Here is a 19,163-nt window from a genome sequence, read left to right as displayed (position 1 = left end):
GGTTAAGGGTGCTTACTCTAAGCCAGGAGCACAAAATGGAGCATTCATACAGAGTTTGTCCTGGTACGCCCATTTCTACTCCCCACCATCACAAATAAGTAATGTTTAAAAAAATTTATTCAAGCTGGGTGCAGTGGGGCACATCTTTAATCCCAGGACTCAGGAGGCCAAAGCAAGAGGATCAGTGTGAATTTGAGGCCAGCCTAAGACTACATAGTGAATTCCAGGTCAGCCTGGGCTACAGCAAGACCATACCTCAAAATATATATATATAATATATATATATATTCATATTGGAGCAACACAAGATACCTAATGGGAAGCTTAATCTCCCCCTGAATCCCATATGGATCAGGATTGTTTAGGCAATTTCCAAATCTATGGTGGAGACAACGGCAACTAGGTAAGAAGAGGGAAAGAGCTCGGGTTGTAGCTCAGCAAGCGGAGTACTTGCCTTGCATAAAGAAGTCCCAGGCCCGAGCCCAGCACTACCTAAGCCAGGAGTGGTAGTATGTGCTTATAATCCTAGCACTTGGGACGTGGAGGAATCAGAAGTTCAAGGTCCTCCTTAGTGACACAGAAATGGGGGGAAATAGGAAAAGAAAAACAAAGAAGAAATACCTGCTTCTTATCTTGCATTTTCTTAAAGTCCTCACATGCTAGCCAAAATAAAACGTTTTCTTCACTGAATTCCTTTTTCAAAAATTCCTATGGATAAAAAGGAGAAAAATCATATAGTATTCAACTTTTAAAGAACAAGATGAATTTACTTTCAAAGATTGACTTTGCCTGGTTTCATTATCCTCTGAAAACTCCACCCTGATGAGCAAATAGCTTGTCTAACGTTAAAGACAAAATTTCATATGCATTTCACCCTAATGGTTTTGACGTTGTAAGAAGAATAAAAAATGAAGCAGGAATCCACTCACATTTCTAAGCTGACAATAAATTACCAAAAAGTAAATTAAAGTGGAAGACATATTAGTTCCTTCTAGACACTGTTTAAACAAAGTTCATTCCTCCAAAACCAGGCCCATTTTTTTTTAAACAAAAGAAAAGAAAACATATTAGGCATGTCCAAAATGCCATGATGGAAACCATTTTAAGTTGGAGGCGTGCTTTCCTAGGTCGCTGGTGGGGAGTTAGGCCACAGGAGGCTCTGCTGCTGTGGACAGACATCTAGACAAAGTTCACAGTGGCACAGCCTGTCACTCCTTCCCTGAGGACCCCTTGGGGTACGGCAGCACCCTGGCCCACATGTAGACACAGGTGACTGAAGCTCAATGTTGCAATTCACGTGTGGTCCTCTAACTGGCATCTCGGGATGGAGGTTCTGCTGGTGGAAAAAGTTATTTCACCCATCAGCCCTCCCTTTCTTGAAGGTTCCTTCCCCAGCTTCATTCAGTCCAGCCTCCTCCTGTTCAGCCAGCAACAATGCATCCAGAGTGTGAGAGTAGAAAGGACATACCTGGCTGGAGAGATGGCTCAGCTGTTGAGGTGTCTGCCTGCAATGCCTAAAGACCTAGGTTTAGTTCCCCAGTGCCCATGTGTAAAGCCAGATACACAAAAAGGGATGCATGCATCTGGAGTTGGTTTGCAGTGGCTAGAGGCCCTAGTGCACCCATTCTTATTCTCTCTTTCTCTCTCCTTGCAAATAAATACATAAAATAGAAGAAGGAGGAAGAGAAGGAGGAGGGGGAGGAGGAGGAGAAGAAGGCGGCCAGAGAGATGGCTTAGCGGTTAAGGCGTTGGCCTATGAAGCCAAAGGACCCAAGTTTGATTCCCCGGGACTCACATAAACCAGATGCACAAGGGGCATATGCGTCTGGAGTTCGTTTGTACTGGCTAGAGGCCCTGGAGTGCCCATTCTCTCTCTATCTGCCTCTCTTCTCTCTCTCTGCTCACAAATACATAGAAATGTAAAAAATACAAAATAATAATAATAAATAAAATATAAAAAAGAAGAAGAAAGGACATACCTTCGTGCAAGGGAGGCCCACAACACCCCTGCCAGGGCTGAGGATTCTACCCACAGACTCCACCGCTGGGGCGCACCCGTCCCCATCCCCCACACCCCCTTCCCACCTAACCATATGAAAAGTGCATGCCCTGAGGAGCCAGTCCAAGGCTACCAAAGAAAGGCGTGCCCAGGTGGTCTCACAGCAGACGAGAAGTCACAGACCGGCCTGGCCCTCCCTCCCCAGCGCGCACATCTGAACTCCTCCTCCCTCCGCATCGGTGTTGACGAACAATGAGAAAAGGCAAACCCGAAATCTCTTCACGCCTTCGGGGTCTTCCAGAAGACTCTCCAGGGAGGCCGCCCACTTGGTGGTGCTCTTGACGCTCTGGGGACTGCTGCTCGAACTACCATCGCTGTCGCGGATGTCTGCAGAACAAGGCCCAGACTGTGTCACAGCCAGAGGACTCCGTCCTCTGCGTTGTCTGCAGACAAGGGTACGGGGACTCTGGGTGGGACAATCGTTAACTACTCCACCATCGTGGAGAACCCATGTTAAGCGGCCATATGACCTTCGGATGACTCAGAAGGTATCATGGTGATGGAAAGAAATGACCGCAGTGCTCAGTATTGCAGTATCTCGATCACACCTTCCAAGGTTCAGGGTCTAATGCGGAAGAGGTGGCAGAAAGAATGTAAGAGCCAAAGGAAGGGCAGGACTCCATACAACATGCTCCCTCCAGACACAAAATGGCCTGGATATCCATGGCCTCACAGTGCCTGACACTACCTACACAAGACCCTCATAAGAGGAGGAAAAGATCATGACATCAGAATAAAAGAGAGACTGATTGAGATGGGGAGGGATATGACAGAGAATGGAATTTCAAAGGGGAAAGTGGGGGGGGGAGGATATTTACCATGGGGTATTTTTTATAATTAAGGAAGTTGTTAATAACAATTTAGAAGAAAAAATAAATAAATAAATGGCATGCCAGGCTCTTAGAGGTGCCCAGCACAGCAGACTCATTCTAAAGAAATGGGAAGTTACTATTCCTCCACTAGACAGACAGAAATACTGAGGCTGAGAGTGATGAAGGAACTTGCCATTGCTTTTTTGTATTGTATATATATTTTGAGAGAAAGAATTGGCACACCAGAGCCTCAGCCACTGCAATTGAACTCTAGGCACTTGCGCCACCTAGTGGCCATGTGCGAACTTGCACTCGCCTCACTTTTGTGCATCTGGCTTATGTGGGATCTGGAGAGTGGAACATGGGTCTTTGGCCTTATCTGCTAAGCCATCTCTCCAGCCCACACGCGCCATTCCTGATATGTCCCTCACCCAATGTGTGCACTGGCCCTTGAGTCGCTCTCCAACCTTCTTCCCAAGGATCCTTGACTGAGCAGCAACACTGTCCTCTCCCCTTTTTTTCACAAATTTATGATGTTGTGTTGAACCACTGGCTGGCTGAAAGCTCCTCTGTATCTTTATCCTGTGTATTTTCCAATCCCTGTTCACTTGCTGCCTAGGACACAAAGAAAAGTATGGAGTAGGGTGAGGAAGCCAAAAGGCGGTACCAAGATATTCAGGTACCATGTCTTGGGCTGGAGTGCCTGCCTTGCAAGCAAGAGGACTGAAGTTAGAAACTCATGTTAAGCCGGATGTGGAAACACACGCCTTTAATCCCAGCACTTGGGAGGCAGAGGTAGGAGGATCACTGTGAGTTTGAGGCCACCCTGAGACTCCATAGTGAATTCCAGGTCAGCCTGAGCTAGAGTGAGACCCTACCTCGAAAAACCAAAAACCAAAAAAAAACCCAAGAAACTCATGTTAAAAAAAGGGGGGTGGGGCACTTGAGAGGCAGAGGTAGGAGGATCACCATAAATTCGACGTCACCCTGAGACTACATAGTGAATTCCAGGTTAGCCAGGGCTAGAGTGAGATCCTACCTCAAAAAAAAAAAAACAAAAAAAAAGGGGGGGGGGGGCTGGGCATAGTGGTGCACGTCTTTAATCCCAGCACTTAGAAGGCAAAGGTGGGCAGATTGCCTTGAGTTTGAGGCTACCCTGAGACTACATAGAGAATTCTAGGTCAGTCTGAGCTAGAGTGAGACCCTACCTTGACAAAAAAAAAAAAAAAAAAAAAAGGAGGGGGTAAGGGCTGGAGAGAGAGCTTAGCAGTTTAGGCACTTGCCTACAAAGAATAAGGACCCAGGTCAAATTCCCCAGTACCCACATAAGCCAGATGTACCAAGGGGCACATAAATCTGGAGTTGGTTTGCAGTGGCTAGAAGCTCTGGCATGCCCATTCTTTCTTTCTCTCTCTCTCTCTCTCTCTCTCTCTGTATATATATATATATATATATATATATATATATGGTCTTTCTCTCTAATAAATAAAATAAAATAAAATAAAATAAAATAAAATAAAATAAAATAAAATAAAATAAAATAAAATAAAAAGAGCTAAGTGTGGTGGGGCATGCCTTTTATCCCAGCACTTGGGAGGCAGAAGTAGGAGGATCACCATGAGTTTGAGGGCAGCCTGAGAAAACATGGTGAATTTCAGGTCAGTAAGACTCTCCTTCAAAAAACAAAACACAACAACAACAACAACAACAAAAAAAAAAAAAAAAAAACAAAAAAAAAACGAAACAAACACAAAGGCATGAGGCATGTGCTTGTAATCCCAGTGATGGATAGGTAGATATAAGAGGATTTCTGGGACTTGCTGGCTAGCCAGGCTAGCCTACTTGGGGAGTTCTAAGCTAATGAGAGACCTTGTCTCCCAAGAGGTAGACAGTAGCTGAGGAGCAGCATTCGGGGTTATACGGCCTCTTCATGCACATTCACAGGCACATGTGCGCCTCCACACACACATAAACACACACGAAAAGTACAGAGAAAAAGATAAATATTTTCATGTACTATTTTTACAAATGTTAACACTAACATAGAAAACATCCATGAGGGGGCTGGGCTGCAGCTCAGTGGTAGCTTTTGCCTAGAATGCACAAAAAGCCCCAGGTTCCGTGAGGGAGAAACGTCAACATTTTAAACAAAGACAGGATCAGTATTTCTGACTTTTCCTTTTGTCTGGACTACCAGTGTGGCTGGCGATCTCACTGTAATTACCAAGTCTTCAGTTAAGCTTCACTATTTGGCTCATCTTGGAGGTTTATGCATTACTTTGATTTTTTTTTTTTTTTGGTGCGTGTGTTGTATGTGCACGTTCATACGTGTGAGTGCAAGTGCACGCGTGCCAAAGCACACATGTGTGGGCCAGACAGTAATTTCAGGTGTTGGTCTTCACCTTCCAGTTGTGTTGAGGCCGGCTCTCTTATTCTCACTGTTGTTCATCACTCTGTTCAGTTGGCTTGCAAGCTTCTAGAAAATTCTCCTGTTTCAACCTCTCTTCTCACCATAGATTACAAACTCAGGTCATGCACACTTGCACAGCCAGCACCTAAAAAGTAAGTAGCTGGGGGCTGGAGAGATGGCTTAGCGGTTAAGCGCTTGCCTGTGAAGCCTAAGGACCCCGGTTCGAGGCTTGGTTCCCCAGGTCCCACGTTAGCCAGATGCACAAGGGGGCGCACGCGTCTGGAGTTCGTTTGCAGAGGCTGGAAGCCCTGGCATGCCCATTCTCTCTCTCTCCCTCTATCTGTCTTTCTCTCTGTGTCTGTCGCTCTCAAATAAATAAATAAATAATTAAAAAAAAAAAAAGTAAGTAGCTGGTCTTGTTGGCCCATGTCTTTAGTCCCAGCACTCTGGAGGCAGAGGTAGAAGGGTCACTGTGAGTTTCTGGTCAGCCTGGGCTAGAGTGAGACCCTAGCTGGCGGGGGAGGGGAGAAGAACAAGGAAGTGTCTCAGGACCCAGAGCATGTTCTGTTAGTGCCTTTTGCCTCTTCCTGGAAAGAATGATCTACTGAAGGAACTATTTTATTTTTATAGCTAGTACTTTTTTCTTCATTGACTTCCCTCGCACCAAAGTTGGAGACATGTTTTCATAGAGAAGTTTTGAATCTTGAAGAAAAGTTTTAATTAATTAATCGACAAAGCAAATCACTTTTAAAACATTAATGGAACAAAGCATATAGCTATTAATCACTGAAAACAGCCAGGGAACTATGCAGCTAAAACTGTTGTAGAAGAAAACTCATATCAGAATATATTGGATTTGGGCTGGGGAGATGGTTCAGTGGGTAATGTGCTTATCTTGCAAGCATGAGGACCTGAATTAAACCCCCAGAACCTGTGTTAAAAAATAGCTGGCTGTGGTGGTGCACACTGTAATCCAGCGCTGGGAAGGTGGAGACAAGCAGATCTCTGGAGCCCCTCTGACAGCCTGTCTTGCCTACTTGGTGAGTTCCAGGCCAGTGAGACCCTGTCTCAAAAAAGAAACAGCCGGGTGTGGTGGTGCACGCCTTTAATCCCAGCACTTGGGAGGCAGAGGTAGGAGGATCGCCAAGAGTTCAAGCACACCATGAGATTACAGTGAATTCCAGGTCAGCCTGGCCTAGCATGAAACCCTACCTCGAAAAACAAAAAACAACAACAACAACAAAATGAAACAACATTTGAAGTAGTCCTCTGGCCTCTATACACACAAGTATACTCTGGAACATTCAGAGAGAGAGAGAGAGAGGGAGAGAGAGAGAGGAAGAAGAAAGAGGAGGAGGAGGACAGCAGGGGAAAGAGAGGGAGAGAAAGGAGAGAGGGATGGAGCGAAGGAAAGGATATACTGAACTTAACAGTAACAGCTTCTTGGGGCTAGAGAGCTGGCTTAGCAATTAAGCCATTTGCCTGTGAAGCCAAAGGACCCAGGTTCAATTCCCCACACCCATGTAAGCCAGATGCACAAGGTGGTGCATGCATCTGGAGTTTGATTACAGCAGCTGGAGGCCCTGTTCCCTGTTCCCTCCTTCTCTCTCCCAAATAAATAAATATTAAAAGAAAAACAAAACAAGCCAGGTGTGATGGTACAGGTCTTTAATCCTGACACTAGGTGAATTCGAGCCACCCTGAGACTACATAGTGAATTTCAGGTCAGCCTGGACTAAAGTGAGACCCTACCTCAAAAAAAAAATTACTACCTTTAAACTGGGCAAGCTCCAGAAAGGAATGGCTAACTGAGCATGCTTAGAAATGGTCCCATCCCTACACAAATCTACTCAAGCTTCTTGTATAAAATCTCCATGCTGGGGCTGGAGAGATGGCTTAGTGGTTAAGTACTTGCCTATGAAGCCTAAGGACCCTAAGGCTCGATTCCCCAGTACCCACGTAAACCAGATGCACAAGGGGGCGCATGCATCTGGAACTCGTTTGCAGTGGCTGGAGGCCCTGATGCACCCATTCTCTCTCTCTGTCTATGTGCCTTTTTCTCTCTCTGTCTGGTGCTCTCAAATAAATAGATAAAAATAACAGGAAAAAAATGTAAATCTCCATGCTGCCTTTGTTCTCAGGAGACATCGCTTGGAAATGGTTTTAGGTCTGCCTTGCCTGCTGCAGGCAACCCATCTGTCCTCACTCTTTCTCTTGGCTGTGCTTGTTCGGGCTTTGGACTCACCAAGATGTGAACCCAGTGCACTTAGTGACACCAGCAGACGCTGTAAGAGTTAGGTTGATAGAAGCCAAGACATACCAAAGACTCCCAGCGCCTCCAGGGTGACTGTCAGCACCTTGACTGTGGACTTCTGGCCTCCAGAACTGTGAGCGAGAATATTTCTGTTCCTTTCAGCCACCCAGTTTATGCTAATTTGGTTTATCAGCGGTAGGACACTGTGGTGGTTTGATTTAGGCTGGAGGCCGTGTATTGTTGGGAGCCGGCTTATGAGTGTCACAGGCAATTTCCCCTTGCCGGTGTTTGTCAAACTCTCCTGCTGTTATTGTCCATCTGATGTTGGCCAGGAGGTGATGTCCACCCTCTGCTCATGCCATCGTTTGCCCCTGCCATCACGGAACTTCCACACAAGTCCGTAAGCCAAAATAAACCCTTTTTCCCACAGGCTGCTCTTGGTTGGGTGATTTCTGCCAGCAATGAGAACCTGACTGCAACAGACATCATTACGTTAACTCACAACCACATCTCTATTTATTATTTTTAATTAATTAATTAATTTTTATTTGAGACAACTTCCTGTATCCTCCTCCTCAAGTTAAAAAAAAAAAAAAAACAGTAACAGCTTCTGTGATCTCTGACGTCTAATTGGTAGGCAAAAAATGCCTATCTTAACCTGTTTTGTTTTGTTTTGAGCCAGGGTCCTCCTTATGCTACCCAGGCTGTCTTGCAACTCACAGTCCTCCAGCCTCAGCTTCCCAGTGCTGTGATAACACGTTTACACCACACCTACCCTCACCCCTTCACCTCTTAATCCACTGAAACTCCACCTCCAGGCACCTTAATAAAACAGAACAGAACATTGTCGGGTGTGGTGGTACAAACCTTTAATCCCAGCACTCGGGAGGCAGAGGTAGGAGGATCGCCATGAGTTCGAGGCCACCCTGACACTACATAGTGAATTCCAGGTCAGCCTGGGCTAGAGCGACACCCTACCTCAAAAAACCAAAAAATAAAAATAAAAAACAGAACCGAGCAGGGACAGGCTGTCACTAATGGGCACTACCAAGGTACATACGTGAGAGAATTCTTTGGGGTGACACCATTTCTCTCCTCAGAAAGCCAACCCACCAAGCCCGTTGCCAGTGACCCTGATGGTGTGTATCCAAAGCTCTCCGGACCACAGTAGGAAATTAGTTCCCGATTCTGTCAATCCTGGAGGGGTAAGCTCCTGAACTTGCAGTCTGTCCCCACACATCAAATGCAGAAATCATTACAAGAGGGCTGGAGAGATGGCTTAGCAGTGAAGCGCTTGCCTGTGAAGCCTAAGGACCCCGGTTTGAGGCTCAATTTCCCAGGACCCGTGTTGGCCAGATGCACAAGGGGGCGCACGCGTCTGTAGTTCGTTTGCAGTGGCTGGAGGCTCTGGTGCACCCATTCTCTCTCTCTCTCTCTCTCTCTCTCTCTCTATCTATCTCTCTATCTACCTCTTTCTCTGTCTGAAATTCTCAAATAAATAAATAAAAATAAACAAAAATTTTTTTAAAAAAAGAAATTCCTGCAACAAGGCTCATTCTGGCAAGCATCCCTCTGACTTACCCTTCCGTCCCTGCCCAGGATCTCAGCTGGACCGTGTACAATTCCCTCTTGAGTAAATAAACGTCAAGACACAAGGGCTCTGTCCCATGAACAAGCCAGGGCGGCCGCAAGCTCTCTGCCATTGCAGAACTGCTTTGCCGTAAGTTCTCAACTATGGTCTGAAAAGATGCCAAAACCCTTGGCATTCTTTTCGGTCACCAACCAATCCTGTGAAGGTTTTCGCTGCCATGCTCTCTGGCCAATGAATGCACAAGGTGGATTGTCATTCTTGCCAACAGTGTTAGGAGACTTTAGAGCACTGAACCCCTCCTCCCCCCCCCCCACACTGCTGGGTGGCTGCAGCGCACCCCCTTATGTCAGTAATGTAACTGCTTATGTTAACCACATCTGCATGCTAGCATTCCACTGAAGCCTTCGCTTAAACAAAACAAGCTCTGTAACTCAAGATCCACTCATTGAGACGACTACCCTTATTTTATCGACCATGAAACAAAAATGATTGATCAGGGCTGGAGAGATGGCTTAGCAGTTAAGGCACATGCCTGCGAAGCTTAAGGACCAAGGTTCGATTCTCCAGGTCCCACATAAGCCAGGTGCACATGGTGGCACATGCATCTGGCGTTAGTTTGCAGTGGCTGGAGGCCCTGGCGTGCCCATTCAGACTCACTCTCTATCTCTCTCTCTCCCTCTCTGTGTTTCTAAAAATAAATTAAATAAATAAATAAAAGATGTGCATTACAAAAATAACTGACCAAGGTGATCCAACTAAGAAATGCCTGGAAGGAATCAGTATGGCTTCCTTTGCGTCAGAATTAAGTGTTCCCATCAAGACTACCTCTCCAGGACTCCAGGGTGCCTAGGAACACAGAATATGGATGACTCTTTATTCCATTCTCTGCTGGGCTCCCATCTCCCTTGCATTAGATACTGGCAATGACATGATTATAGCACCATGCAAAATTTTCAGGGGCTCCTTAAAAGGCTACCCTCAGCCAGGTGTGGTGGCTCACGCCTTTAATCCCAGTACTTGGAGGCAGAGGTAGGAGGATTGCTGTGAGTTCAAGGCCACCCTGGGACTACATAGTGAATTCCATGTCAGCCTGAGCTATAGCGAGACCCTACCTCAAGAAAGAAAAAAAAAAATCTACTGCCAATAGCAGAGGTTACTGGTTTTCTGACTGGTATTCCTGAAGGAGAGAAGCTCCTTCTTGCCTCTCTTCCATCTCTGTAATTTACCTATCGGACTCCTTTCTTTGTGTGCGTGTGTACACATGGGTGTGCACACAGGAGCACATGCATGTGTGTGCAGCTGAAGGCTGGAGGACAACTTTGGGTATCATTTCTCAGGTGCCATCCTGAGCCAAATTCTCTCCATGAGTCTGAAACTGCCAACTAGGCCAGATTGGCTGGCCAATGACACATTCCTGTCTCGGGTGCCCCAGTCCTGGCATTACAATGCACACCATCACACCCTGCTTTTTTTTTTTTTAATAGGTTCTCATGCTTCAAGGCAAGTGAGTTATCATAGCCTCTGCTTCCTGCCCGTGGGGCTCTTCTCCCAGGTCCCCATTATGTGTGTCAATTACGTGTGTGTGCATTTTCCTCAGAAATATTGGTTTGGATTTTTCCAAGACTTTAGATTAACTTTTTTGTTGTTGCAACTGTTGTTAATTTATTCATTTTTTATATTTGTTTTAGTTTTTTTTCTTCCAAATTTTTATTAACAACTTCCATGATTATAAAAAAAAAAATGCCCCATGGTAATACCCTCCCTCCCCCTTGTTTATTTTTATTTATTTATTTATTTGAGAGCAACAGACAGAAGAAGAGAGAGAGGGGGAGAATGGGTGCACCAGGGCCTCCAGCCACTGAAAACGAACTCCAGATGCATGCGCCCCCTTGTGCATCTGGCTTACGTAGGTCCTGGGGAATTAAGCCTCGAACCGGGGTCCTTAGGCTTCATAGGCAAGCGCTTAGCCGCTAGGCCATCTCTCCAGCCCCAACTTCTAAGTTTTTCACTGTTGTTGCTGTCGCTTTTCAGTGCTGGGAAGCAAACAAGGGCCTTGCACAGGCTAGGTAAGCACTCTACCACTGAACAATGTCCCTAGCCCTTATTTGGAGACAAGGCCTAAGTTATCCAGGCTGGTCTTGAACTCACTCTGTAGCCCAAACAGGCCTTGAGCTTTTTTTGTTTGTTTGTTTTTAAGGTAGAGTCTCACTCCAGTTCAGGCTGACTTGGAACTCACTATGTAGTCTCAGGTTGGCCTCACACTCACAGCTATCCTACCTCAGCCTCCTGAGCACTGGGATTAAAGGTATGCGCCACCATGTCCGTCAATCCTTGAGCTTTTGATTCTCCTGCCGCAGCCTCCCAGTGCGGTGGCAAGTCCCATGCCACCCAGGTCTAACCTGACTTTCAAGTCTGATTAAGGCTTTTTGCACCCCACCCCCACCTCTGCCATTTAAATCCTTCCAGTTATGATGACAAGATCTTCCAGCAGCAGCAACTCGGAACACCACTCACTTCATGACATTTAGCTGCATCTGTTCTCCATGACGCCAATGGCATGCCTGGGACAGGCTACTTTATAAAGAGAAGAGGTTGGGCTGGACAGATGGCTTGTAGGTTAAGGCGCTTGCCTGCAAAGCCAAAGGACCTCGGTTCAAATCCCCAGGACCGATGTAAGCCAGATGCACAAGGTGGTGCATGCATCTGGAATTTGTTTGCAGTGACTAGAAGCCCTGGCATGTCCATTCTCCACATCCCCCCTTCACCTTTTTCTCTCTCTCAAATAAATAAAAATAGTGGGTTTTTTTTTTGGTTTTTCGAGGTAGGGTCTCGCTCTAGCTTAGGCTGGCCTGGAATTCATTATGTAGTCTCAGGGTGGCCTCGAACTTACAGCGATCCTCCTACCTCTGCCTCCTGAGTGCTGGGATTAAAGGCATGTGCCACCATGCCCAGCTAAAAATAAAATATTTTTAAAAAGAAAAGAGGTTGCTTTTGGCTCACCATTCTGAAGGTTGGTGGTCAAGGGGTCACATCTGGTGCTATCTCCTTTCTGGCAGAGTCCTGAGGTGGTACAGGAGTGTCACACGGTAAGAAGCAAGGGAACACTTGTGTGTCTACTGGTCTCTGTCTCTTTTTTTACAAAGCCACCAGGCTTTAGTCCTAGGGTCTCCACCCTGAGGCTATTATCTGGTGCTAATCAGCACCACCACCAGCCCCCAAGAGCACAGCTCCAGAGAGCATATTTGGAACAAGTTTCCACCTTCCTAATACCTCACGTAAACATCAACACGTGCACTTTGGAGGACACACTGAAACCACACAGGGTCTCCTTCCCAAGTCTTCCCTCCTAACTCCAGTGGGCCTGAGCAGCAGTCCACTCTACTTGGGACTGCACCGAGATCACACAAGCTAGGGCACTTCTGTGCCTCAGGCACTTCCACCAAGGAAACTTCCTGTATTTTCTGATGCATGCTAAGTAAGGGATTCCTAAACTATCTTGGTTCTCTTTTTTTGTTGTTGTTGTTATTTTCAATTTTATTTATTTATTTGAGAGAAAGAGGCACATAGAGAGAGAAGGGCATGCCAGGTGCACCAGCCACCACAAACAAACTCCAGACACAAGTGCTACCTTGTACATCTAGCTTACATTGATACTGGGGAATCGAACCTGGGTCCTTAGGCTTTACAGGCAAGTACCTTAACCACTGAGCAATCTCATGCCCTTGGTTATCTTTAAATGTTACTTCCTACGTAGTAACCTACGGGAGAAATAAATAACCTTTCTCGCAAGCAAGCAGGCTTACTTCTAAACTTAAACCCACACCACCAGCCACAGTGGCACATGCTTGTAACCCCAGCAACTGGAGACAGAAGCAAGAGGACCACCGCAAGTTGAAAGCCAGCTGGAGATACACAATAAGACCCTGTAATTATAACGATAATAATAATAATTTTAAAAATAAAGCAATGCCAAGATTTCACAGCTGATCAAACCCTGGCTCTGGGATCCACAAAGTTGCCATATTCTCTCATCCCTTTTCATTGTTAAGTTTTCATTTTAGATGGTTACACAGAAAACAGGTTTCGAGGGGCTGGAGAGATTAGTCAGTGGTTAAAGTGCTTACCTGCAAAGCCTAAAGACCGGGGATCGATTCCTCAGTCCCCCTGTAAAGCCAAATACACAAGGTGGTGCTTGTGTCTAGAGTTCATTTGCCGTGGCTCCAGGCCCTGGAACACCCATTCTCTCTCTATCTGCCTATTTTTCTTTCACTCTTTCTCTCAAATAAATAAATAAAATATTTTTAAAATCTTTAAAAAATAGTGAAGGAAAGGTGGAGGGAGGGCTAATCAAAATCTCAGAGGATATAAATAAGTCATATGGAAGCCTACTTTATTGGACAATGGAACACTCAGAAGCCATAGGTTATTACTAGAAAATTTTCAGTGCCAGGGATGGGATATCTTTCAGTGAGTTGTTGGACAGGGAGGACACTGATACCCCCAAAATATTACAGGCCACTACTGAGGCTCTTGATTTCCCACCAGAAATAGATGGTAAGACCCTATTGCTGAACACTCCACATACTTTGGCTGCACTGAGAAATCCTGCTGGAGCCCATGAAGACTAGCTGCAGAAAGCTGGTAAAAGCTATGCTGCATGCAGTTCAATGGGAAAGAGAGAAATCACCAGTGAAGACACTGAACAGTGGACACTGAAAGCTTAAATTTGCCAGCGAGGCCAAATTAGCCAATGGTGCAATAGTGGTATGTCTGTTATGGGGGAAACCAACTGCTCTCTAATTGCATTGGAGGCCTGCTCCATGGGAGGGAATACATCCCTGATACTGAAAATTTACAACATGGGTAGTCATGAGCCCTAGGGTGTAATGTCTGCTGGTGTCTGGCTAAATGTATATTCTATGCTCACCAAACTGCCCAGTAAATATTTCTCTTAATGTTCATACCCATATATTAATACTACTCTCATTTTGGTTAGAGAATCTTCTCTTTTCAGATGGCAGTAACCTTGGGATGACTCAGAAGGCACCATGGTGCTGAGAAGTGACAGAGGAATGCTCAGCACTGAAACATTTCTACCATATCTTCTAAGGCTCAGGGTCCATTGCAGAAGAGGTGGAAGAAAGAATGTAAGAGCCAAAGGAAGGGTAGGACTCTTTACAATGTGCTCCTCCAGACACAAAATGGCCTGGATATCTGTGACCTCACAATGCCTGACACTACCTACAAAAGACCATCATAATAGGAGGAAAAGATGATGAAATCAAATCAAAAGAGAGACTGATTGAGAGGAGGAGGGATATGATGGAGAATGGAGTCTCAAAGGGGAAAGTGGGGAGAGGGAGGGAATTACCATGAGTTATTGTCTATAATTATGGAAGTTATCAATTAAAAAAAATTAAGAGCCAGGTATGGTGGCGCACGCCTTTAATCCAAGCACTTGGAAGGCAGAGATAGGAAGATTGCTGTGATTTTGAGGCCACCCTAAGAGTACATAGTGAATTCCAGGTCAGCCTGGACTACAGTGAGACCCTACCTTGAAAACAAAATAAATAAATAAATAATCAAAATAGTAAATATAAATAAAATTTTTGCCGGTTGTTGTGGCATACGCCGGTAGGATGTTGCTGAAGAGGCAGAGGCAGGAGGATCAGGAGTTCGAGGCCAGCCTGGGCTACACATTTAAGCCGGGTGTGGTGGCACACGCCTTTAATCCCAGCACTCGGGAGGCAGAGGTAGGAGGATCTCCGAGAGTTCGAGGCCACCCTGAGACTACATAGTGAATTCCAGGTCAGCCTGAGCCAGAGTGAGACCCTACCTCAAAAAACAAAAAAAAAAAAAAAAAAAAAAAATTAAAAGCAGGACTAGAAATGCATAGGTGGGGGAAAACAAGTTCCTCTAATTTTTAACCTTTCTCATGCTAAGGGTGAGCAATCTGTGATAACATTTACTGCAATTCTGTCTAGCTCTTTACTTTTTATTTTTATTTTTTAGTTCAACTTTATGGCAGTTTTGCAATGAACAAAAGGGGGAGGTGGCTGATGTTTGGCTGGGTTTAGGGGGTCATGAGTACACACCACAGAGATCAAAGACAACCTCGGGGTGTCAGTAACCACCTTCCACCTTGTTTGAGACAAGGTCTTTCTCTCTGTTATTATTATCATTTTGGTTTCTCAAGGTAGGGTCTCGCTCTAGCTCACTCTGACCTTTAATTCACTATGTAATCTCAGGGTGGACTTGAACTCACAACGATCCTATCTCTGCCTCCCAAGTGCTAGGATTAAAGGCGCGCATCACCACACCTGGCTAAAAGAGGAAAGGTCTCTCTTGTTTGCCCCGCAGTCAGCTGGCCTAACACCTCCCACCATTGCCAAGGTGCATTGGGATTCCACATGCATGGGCTGCTTGCATTGTGGAAGCCATGTGGTTTCTGGGGATCCAAACTCCAGTCAGCAGGCTTGTACAGCAGAACTTTTAACCACTGAGCCACCACCCCAATACTGCTAAGTGGGTTTTGCTTTGTTTTATTTTAGTTTACTCCTGGCTCCTTCTAGATCTTCGGATTTTTGCATGCCCAATACTAATTTTTCAGTAAATGTACCTTCCAGTGAATCTGTCAAGAGCTGCTAATAACACTTACGATGTGAGCCTGGCATGGTGGTGCATGCCTTTAATCCCAGAACTCGGGAGGCAGAGGTAGGAGGATTGCTGTGAGTTCAAGGCCACCCTGAGACTCCATAGTGAATTCCAGGTCAGCCTGGGCTACAGTGAGACCCTACCTCAAAAAACCAAAAAACAAACACTTATGATGTGAAAATTGTTGGGAATGTGTTAGGTTCTGCTCCAAATTTTTCACATGGGTTAAGTCATCTGGTTCTCACAGAAGCATTCTCATGTGGTTAACAGTATCCCCATTTTACAGATGAGGAAACTGAGGCATAATGCTACTCAACTACAAAATGGGAACCATGGTCTAAAGCCAGGCAGTCTGACTGCAGAGCACTGGCCTTTCCCATGAGGCTCCACTGACATTTTCAGTTTTCATTTCTGCTCACTGTCATGCCTAGAGGCCAGAATGGACCAGTCTTGAAGACATTCACAGCAATCATACTGTGGGGGAAAGACTGAGAAAACTGGGGCCAGCTCCATGCAGGACACGTCGCGTCAGAGCAGGGTAGAGTGACCTTATGCATGAGCACACTGTGCACGCTATCCGTGTCGGTCTGTGCTGGTCTATGCGGGTCAAGGACGAGCCACTTCTTGGACGATGGCTGTGCGGTGTTGCCGTGCGGATAGCTGGAGCTGATTGCTTGCAGCCTCTTTCGTAATGCATTATTTATAGACGCTGTGATGTCACAGCTAATTGAGACGCTCTCCAGACATCCATTCCCTAGAAACCCATACTGAAAACCATCTGTAGCAATCATCAGAACTGAACGCTCGCAGCGTGGATTTCTGCTGTAAATCTGCAGAGAAGCCGTGCAGTGACGCTGCATAAATGATTCCCCCAAGCCAAATATTTTAATAAGAGCTCGCCACCCAGCATCCTCAGTAGCAGAAGCAACTTGCATCCTCAAAGGACCTGTCCTAAGTGCCCTCAAAACTCACAGCACAAGCCGGACATGGTGGCCTTTAAATCCCAGCACTTGGGAGGCAGGGGTAAGAGGATCACTGTGAGTTTGAGGCCAGCCTGAGACCACATAGTGAGTTCCAGGTCAGCCTGAGCTAGAGTGAGACCCTCCCTCAAAACAAAACAAAAACAAAAACAAACACAAACAAACAAACAAACAAAAAAAACCCTCACAGCACATTAAAGAAGATAGGCATTCACATCCAGGAAAAAGCAGAGGGGCTAACCCCAGGTTCCAAAGTGGTTGAGGCAACACACACCGCAGTTTCCTTTCAAATACTCTCTACTTTGTGATGAAGTTGCAAGGAAATATACACCCACAAAACATTAAGAAACATCCTATCACCTGTACCACATCAAGAGTAGTACATTATTGAGTCTAAAAAAAAAAAAAGAGAGAGAGAGAGAAGTACATTAGGAGCTGCGTGCTTGCGAAGTCTGTTGCTCTGGGTTCAGTTCCCCAGTACCCACATAAAAGCCAGATGCACCATATGGTGCGTGCATATGGAATTTGTTTGCAGTGGCAAGAGGTCTGATGCACAGATGTTCTCCCTTCCTCTCTTCCTCCCTCTTTTTCTCTCTGTAGGAAAATATGTATATAAATGTTGTTCTTTGTTTTGTTTTCTTTGTTTTGGTTTGGTTTGGTTTTCCAACATAGGGTTTCACTCTAGCCAAGGCTGACCTGGAATTCACTATATAATCTCAGGATGGCCTCAAACTCATGGTGATTCTCCTACCTCTGCCTCCTGAGTACAAGGATTAAAGGCATGTGCCACTATGTCCGGTGATTTCATTGTTTTGAAAACAATATATTTTCAAAAACAGTAGTACATTTAAAAAAATTGGGGGGAGGCTAGAGAGATGGGTTAGTAGGTAAGGCGCTTGCCTGCAAAGCCTAAGGACCTAGGTTCAACTCCCTAGAACCCATGTAAACCAGATGTACAAGGTGGCACATACATCTGAAGTTTGCAGTAGCTAGAGGCCATGGTGCGCCCATTCTCTTTCTCTCTCTCTCTCCCTCCCCTCTCCCTCCCTCCCTCCATCCAACACCCTTCAAATAAACAAACAAAAATAAAAACCATTTTAAAAAATTGGGGGCTGCCGGGCGTGGTGGCACACACCTTTAATTCTAGTACTCGGGAGGCAGAGGTAGGAGAATTGCTGAGAGTTCGAGGCCACCTTGAAACTACATAGTGAATTCCAGGTTAGCCTGAACTAGAGTGAGACCCTACCTCAGAAAACAAAAACAAAAAAATTGGGGGCTGGTGAGATGGCTGAGCAGTAAAAGTGCTTGCCTGCAAAGCCTAATGACCCAAGTGTGACTCCCCAGTACCCACATAAAGCCAGATGCACAAAGTGGTATATGCATTTGGAATTCATTTGTAGAGGCTAGAGGCCCTGGAATGGTCATTTCTCTCCCTCTCTCTCCTTCTCCTGACCCCTCACTCTGCCTCCCCTCCCTCTCTCTCTGTTTGCAAATAATTAAATATTAAAAAAAAAAAAAACACTTGCAGGACATGATGCTGCCTACCTTTAATCCCAGCACTCAGGAGGCTGAGGTAAGAGAATCACTATGAGTTTGAGGCCAGCCTGGGCTAGAGTAAGACCTTGCTTCAGAAAACCAAAATTAAAAAAGTTCACCTCAATGTAGAAACAGAATCTGTTTGTTATAACTAGTGATGGGCTTAAGGCTCCACAGAAACTGGGTCATGGAGACACTGTATCTAAATAGTACTTAAGTGTTCACCAGTCCAGTATCTGGCTTCTGAGGTCCACCTCCCAGGCGTGGTCACGCCCCAGCTGGGGAGATTTAACTGAACTGCACTTAACAGAAAATAAGGATGAAAGCGAAAAGGTCTTCAAATAATCCTAGAGCATTTGCATTAGAGCACTGGGGGTGGGGGAGGATTTCAAGGAAAGTCAAGTGCGTAGACCCCCTTCTGAAGTCTCCTGTGCACCTGTTTCTGCACGACACCCCCCAGCGCCCGCCTCACCCTGGGCCGGGGTCCCGGCCATGGGCAAACCAAAACCCAAGGGGGTGGGAGCTGTTCCTTACGTTCCATGCTCTGGGGTCCCCTTGAGAAGTGCCACCCAAACCTCCAAAACTCCGCTGTCTTCTCACACTGCTGCCTACAAGAAAGGCAGAGGCTGCAGGACTCTAAGAACCCTTCAGTCCCAAGGAAAAAAAAAACAAAACAAAACGGCTTCAACATCCTCTTTTGAGCGGACTAAACAACAGATGGCCACTGGTTTCCAGTACCCACTAGAGGGAAGGAAACAAGAAGGCTAGACTGTTATTTATTTGTAGCCTCCCAAGAATCCCCACTTTCTAGGCAGGGACCCAGCAGGAAGACAATGACCCCAGGGCCCTATCCTGGGGCTGCAATCA

General features: G+C 45.8%; 1 protein-coding gene across 2 annotated transcripts in view; it reads right to left on the bottom strand.

Annotated features, from left to right (window-relative positions):
* The window catches only part of Rgs10 (regulator of G protein signaling 10), a 50,586-nt gene that overhangs the window by 24,411 nt on the left and 7,012 nt on the right, over nucleotides 1–19,163 (bottom strand). The window contains exons 1-3 of one of the 2 annotated variants that reach the window (XM_045131769.1): nucleotides 18,831–18,852; nucleotides 2,268–2,386; nucleotides 622–708 (exon numbers count right to left, since the gene is read on the bottom strand). In XM_045131769.1, coding sequence (XP_044987704.1) covers nucleotides 622–708; nucleotides 2,268–2,386; nucleotides 18,831–18,837 — 213 coding nt within the window. In that variant the 5' untranslated portion in view covers nucleotides 18,838–18,852. Of the gene's footprint in view, nucleotides 1–621; nucleotides 709–2,267; nucleotides 2,387–18,830; nucleotides 18,853–19,163 lie in introns of those variants that run through there. The other variant, XM_004659293.2, reaches the window with a different exon arrangement.

The sequence above is a fragment of the Jaculus jaculus genome, chromosome 1 (assembly GCF_020740685.1).
Source record: "Jaculus jaculus isolate mJacJac1 chromosome 1, mJacJac1.mat.Y.cur, whole genome shotgun sequence".
Taxonomy (NCBI): Eukaryota; Metazoa; Chordata; class Mammalia; order Rodentia; family Dipodidae; genus Jaculus; species Jaculus jaculus.
This window is presented reverse-complemented; position numbering and strand designations above follow the sequence as displayed.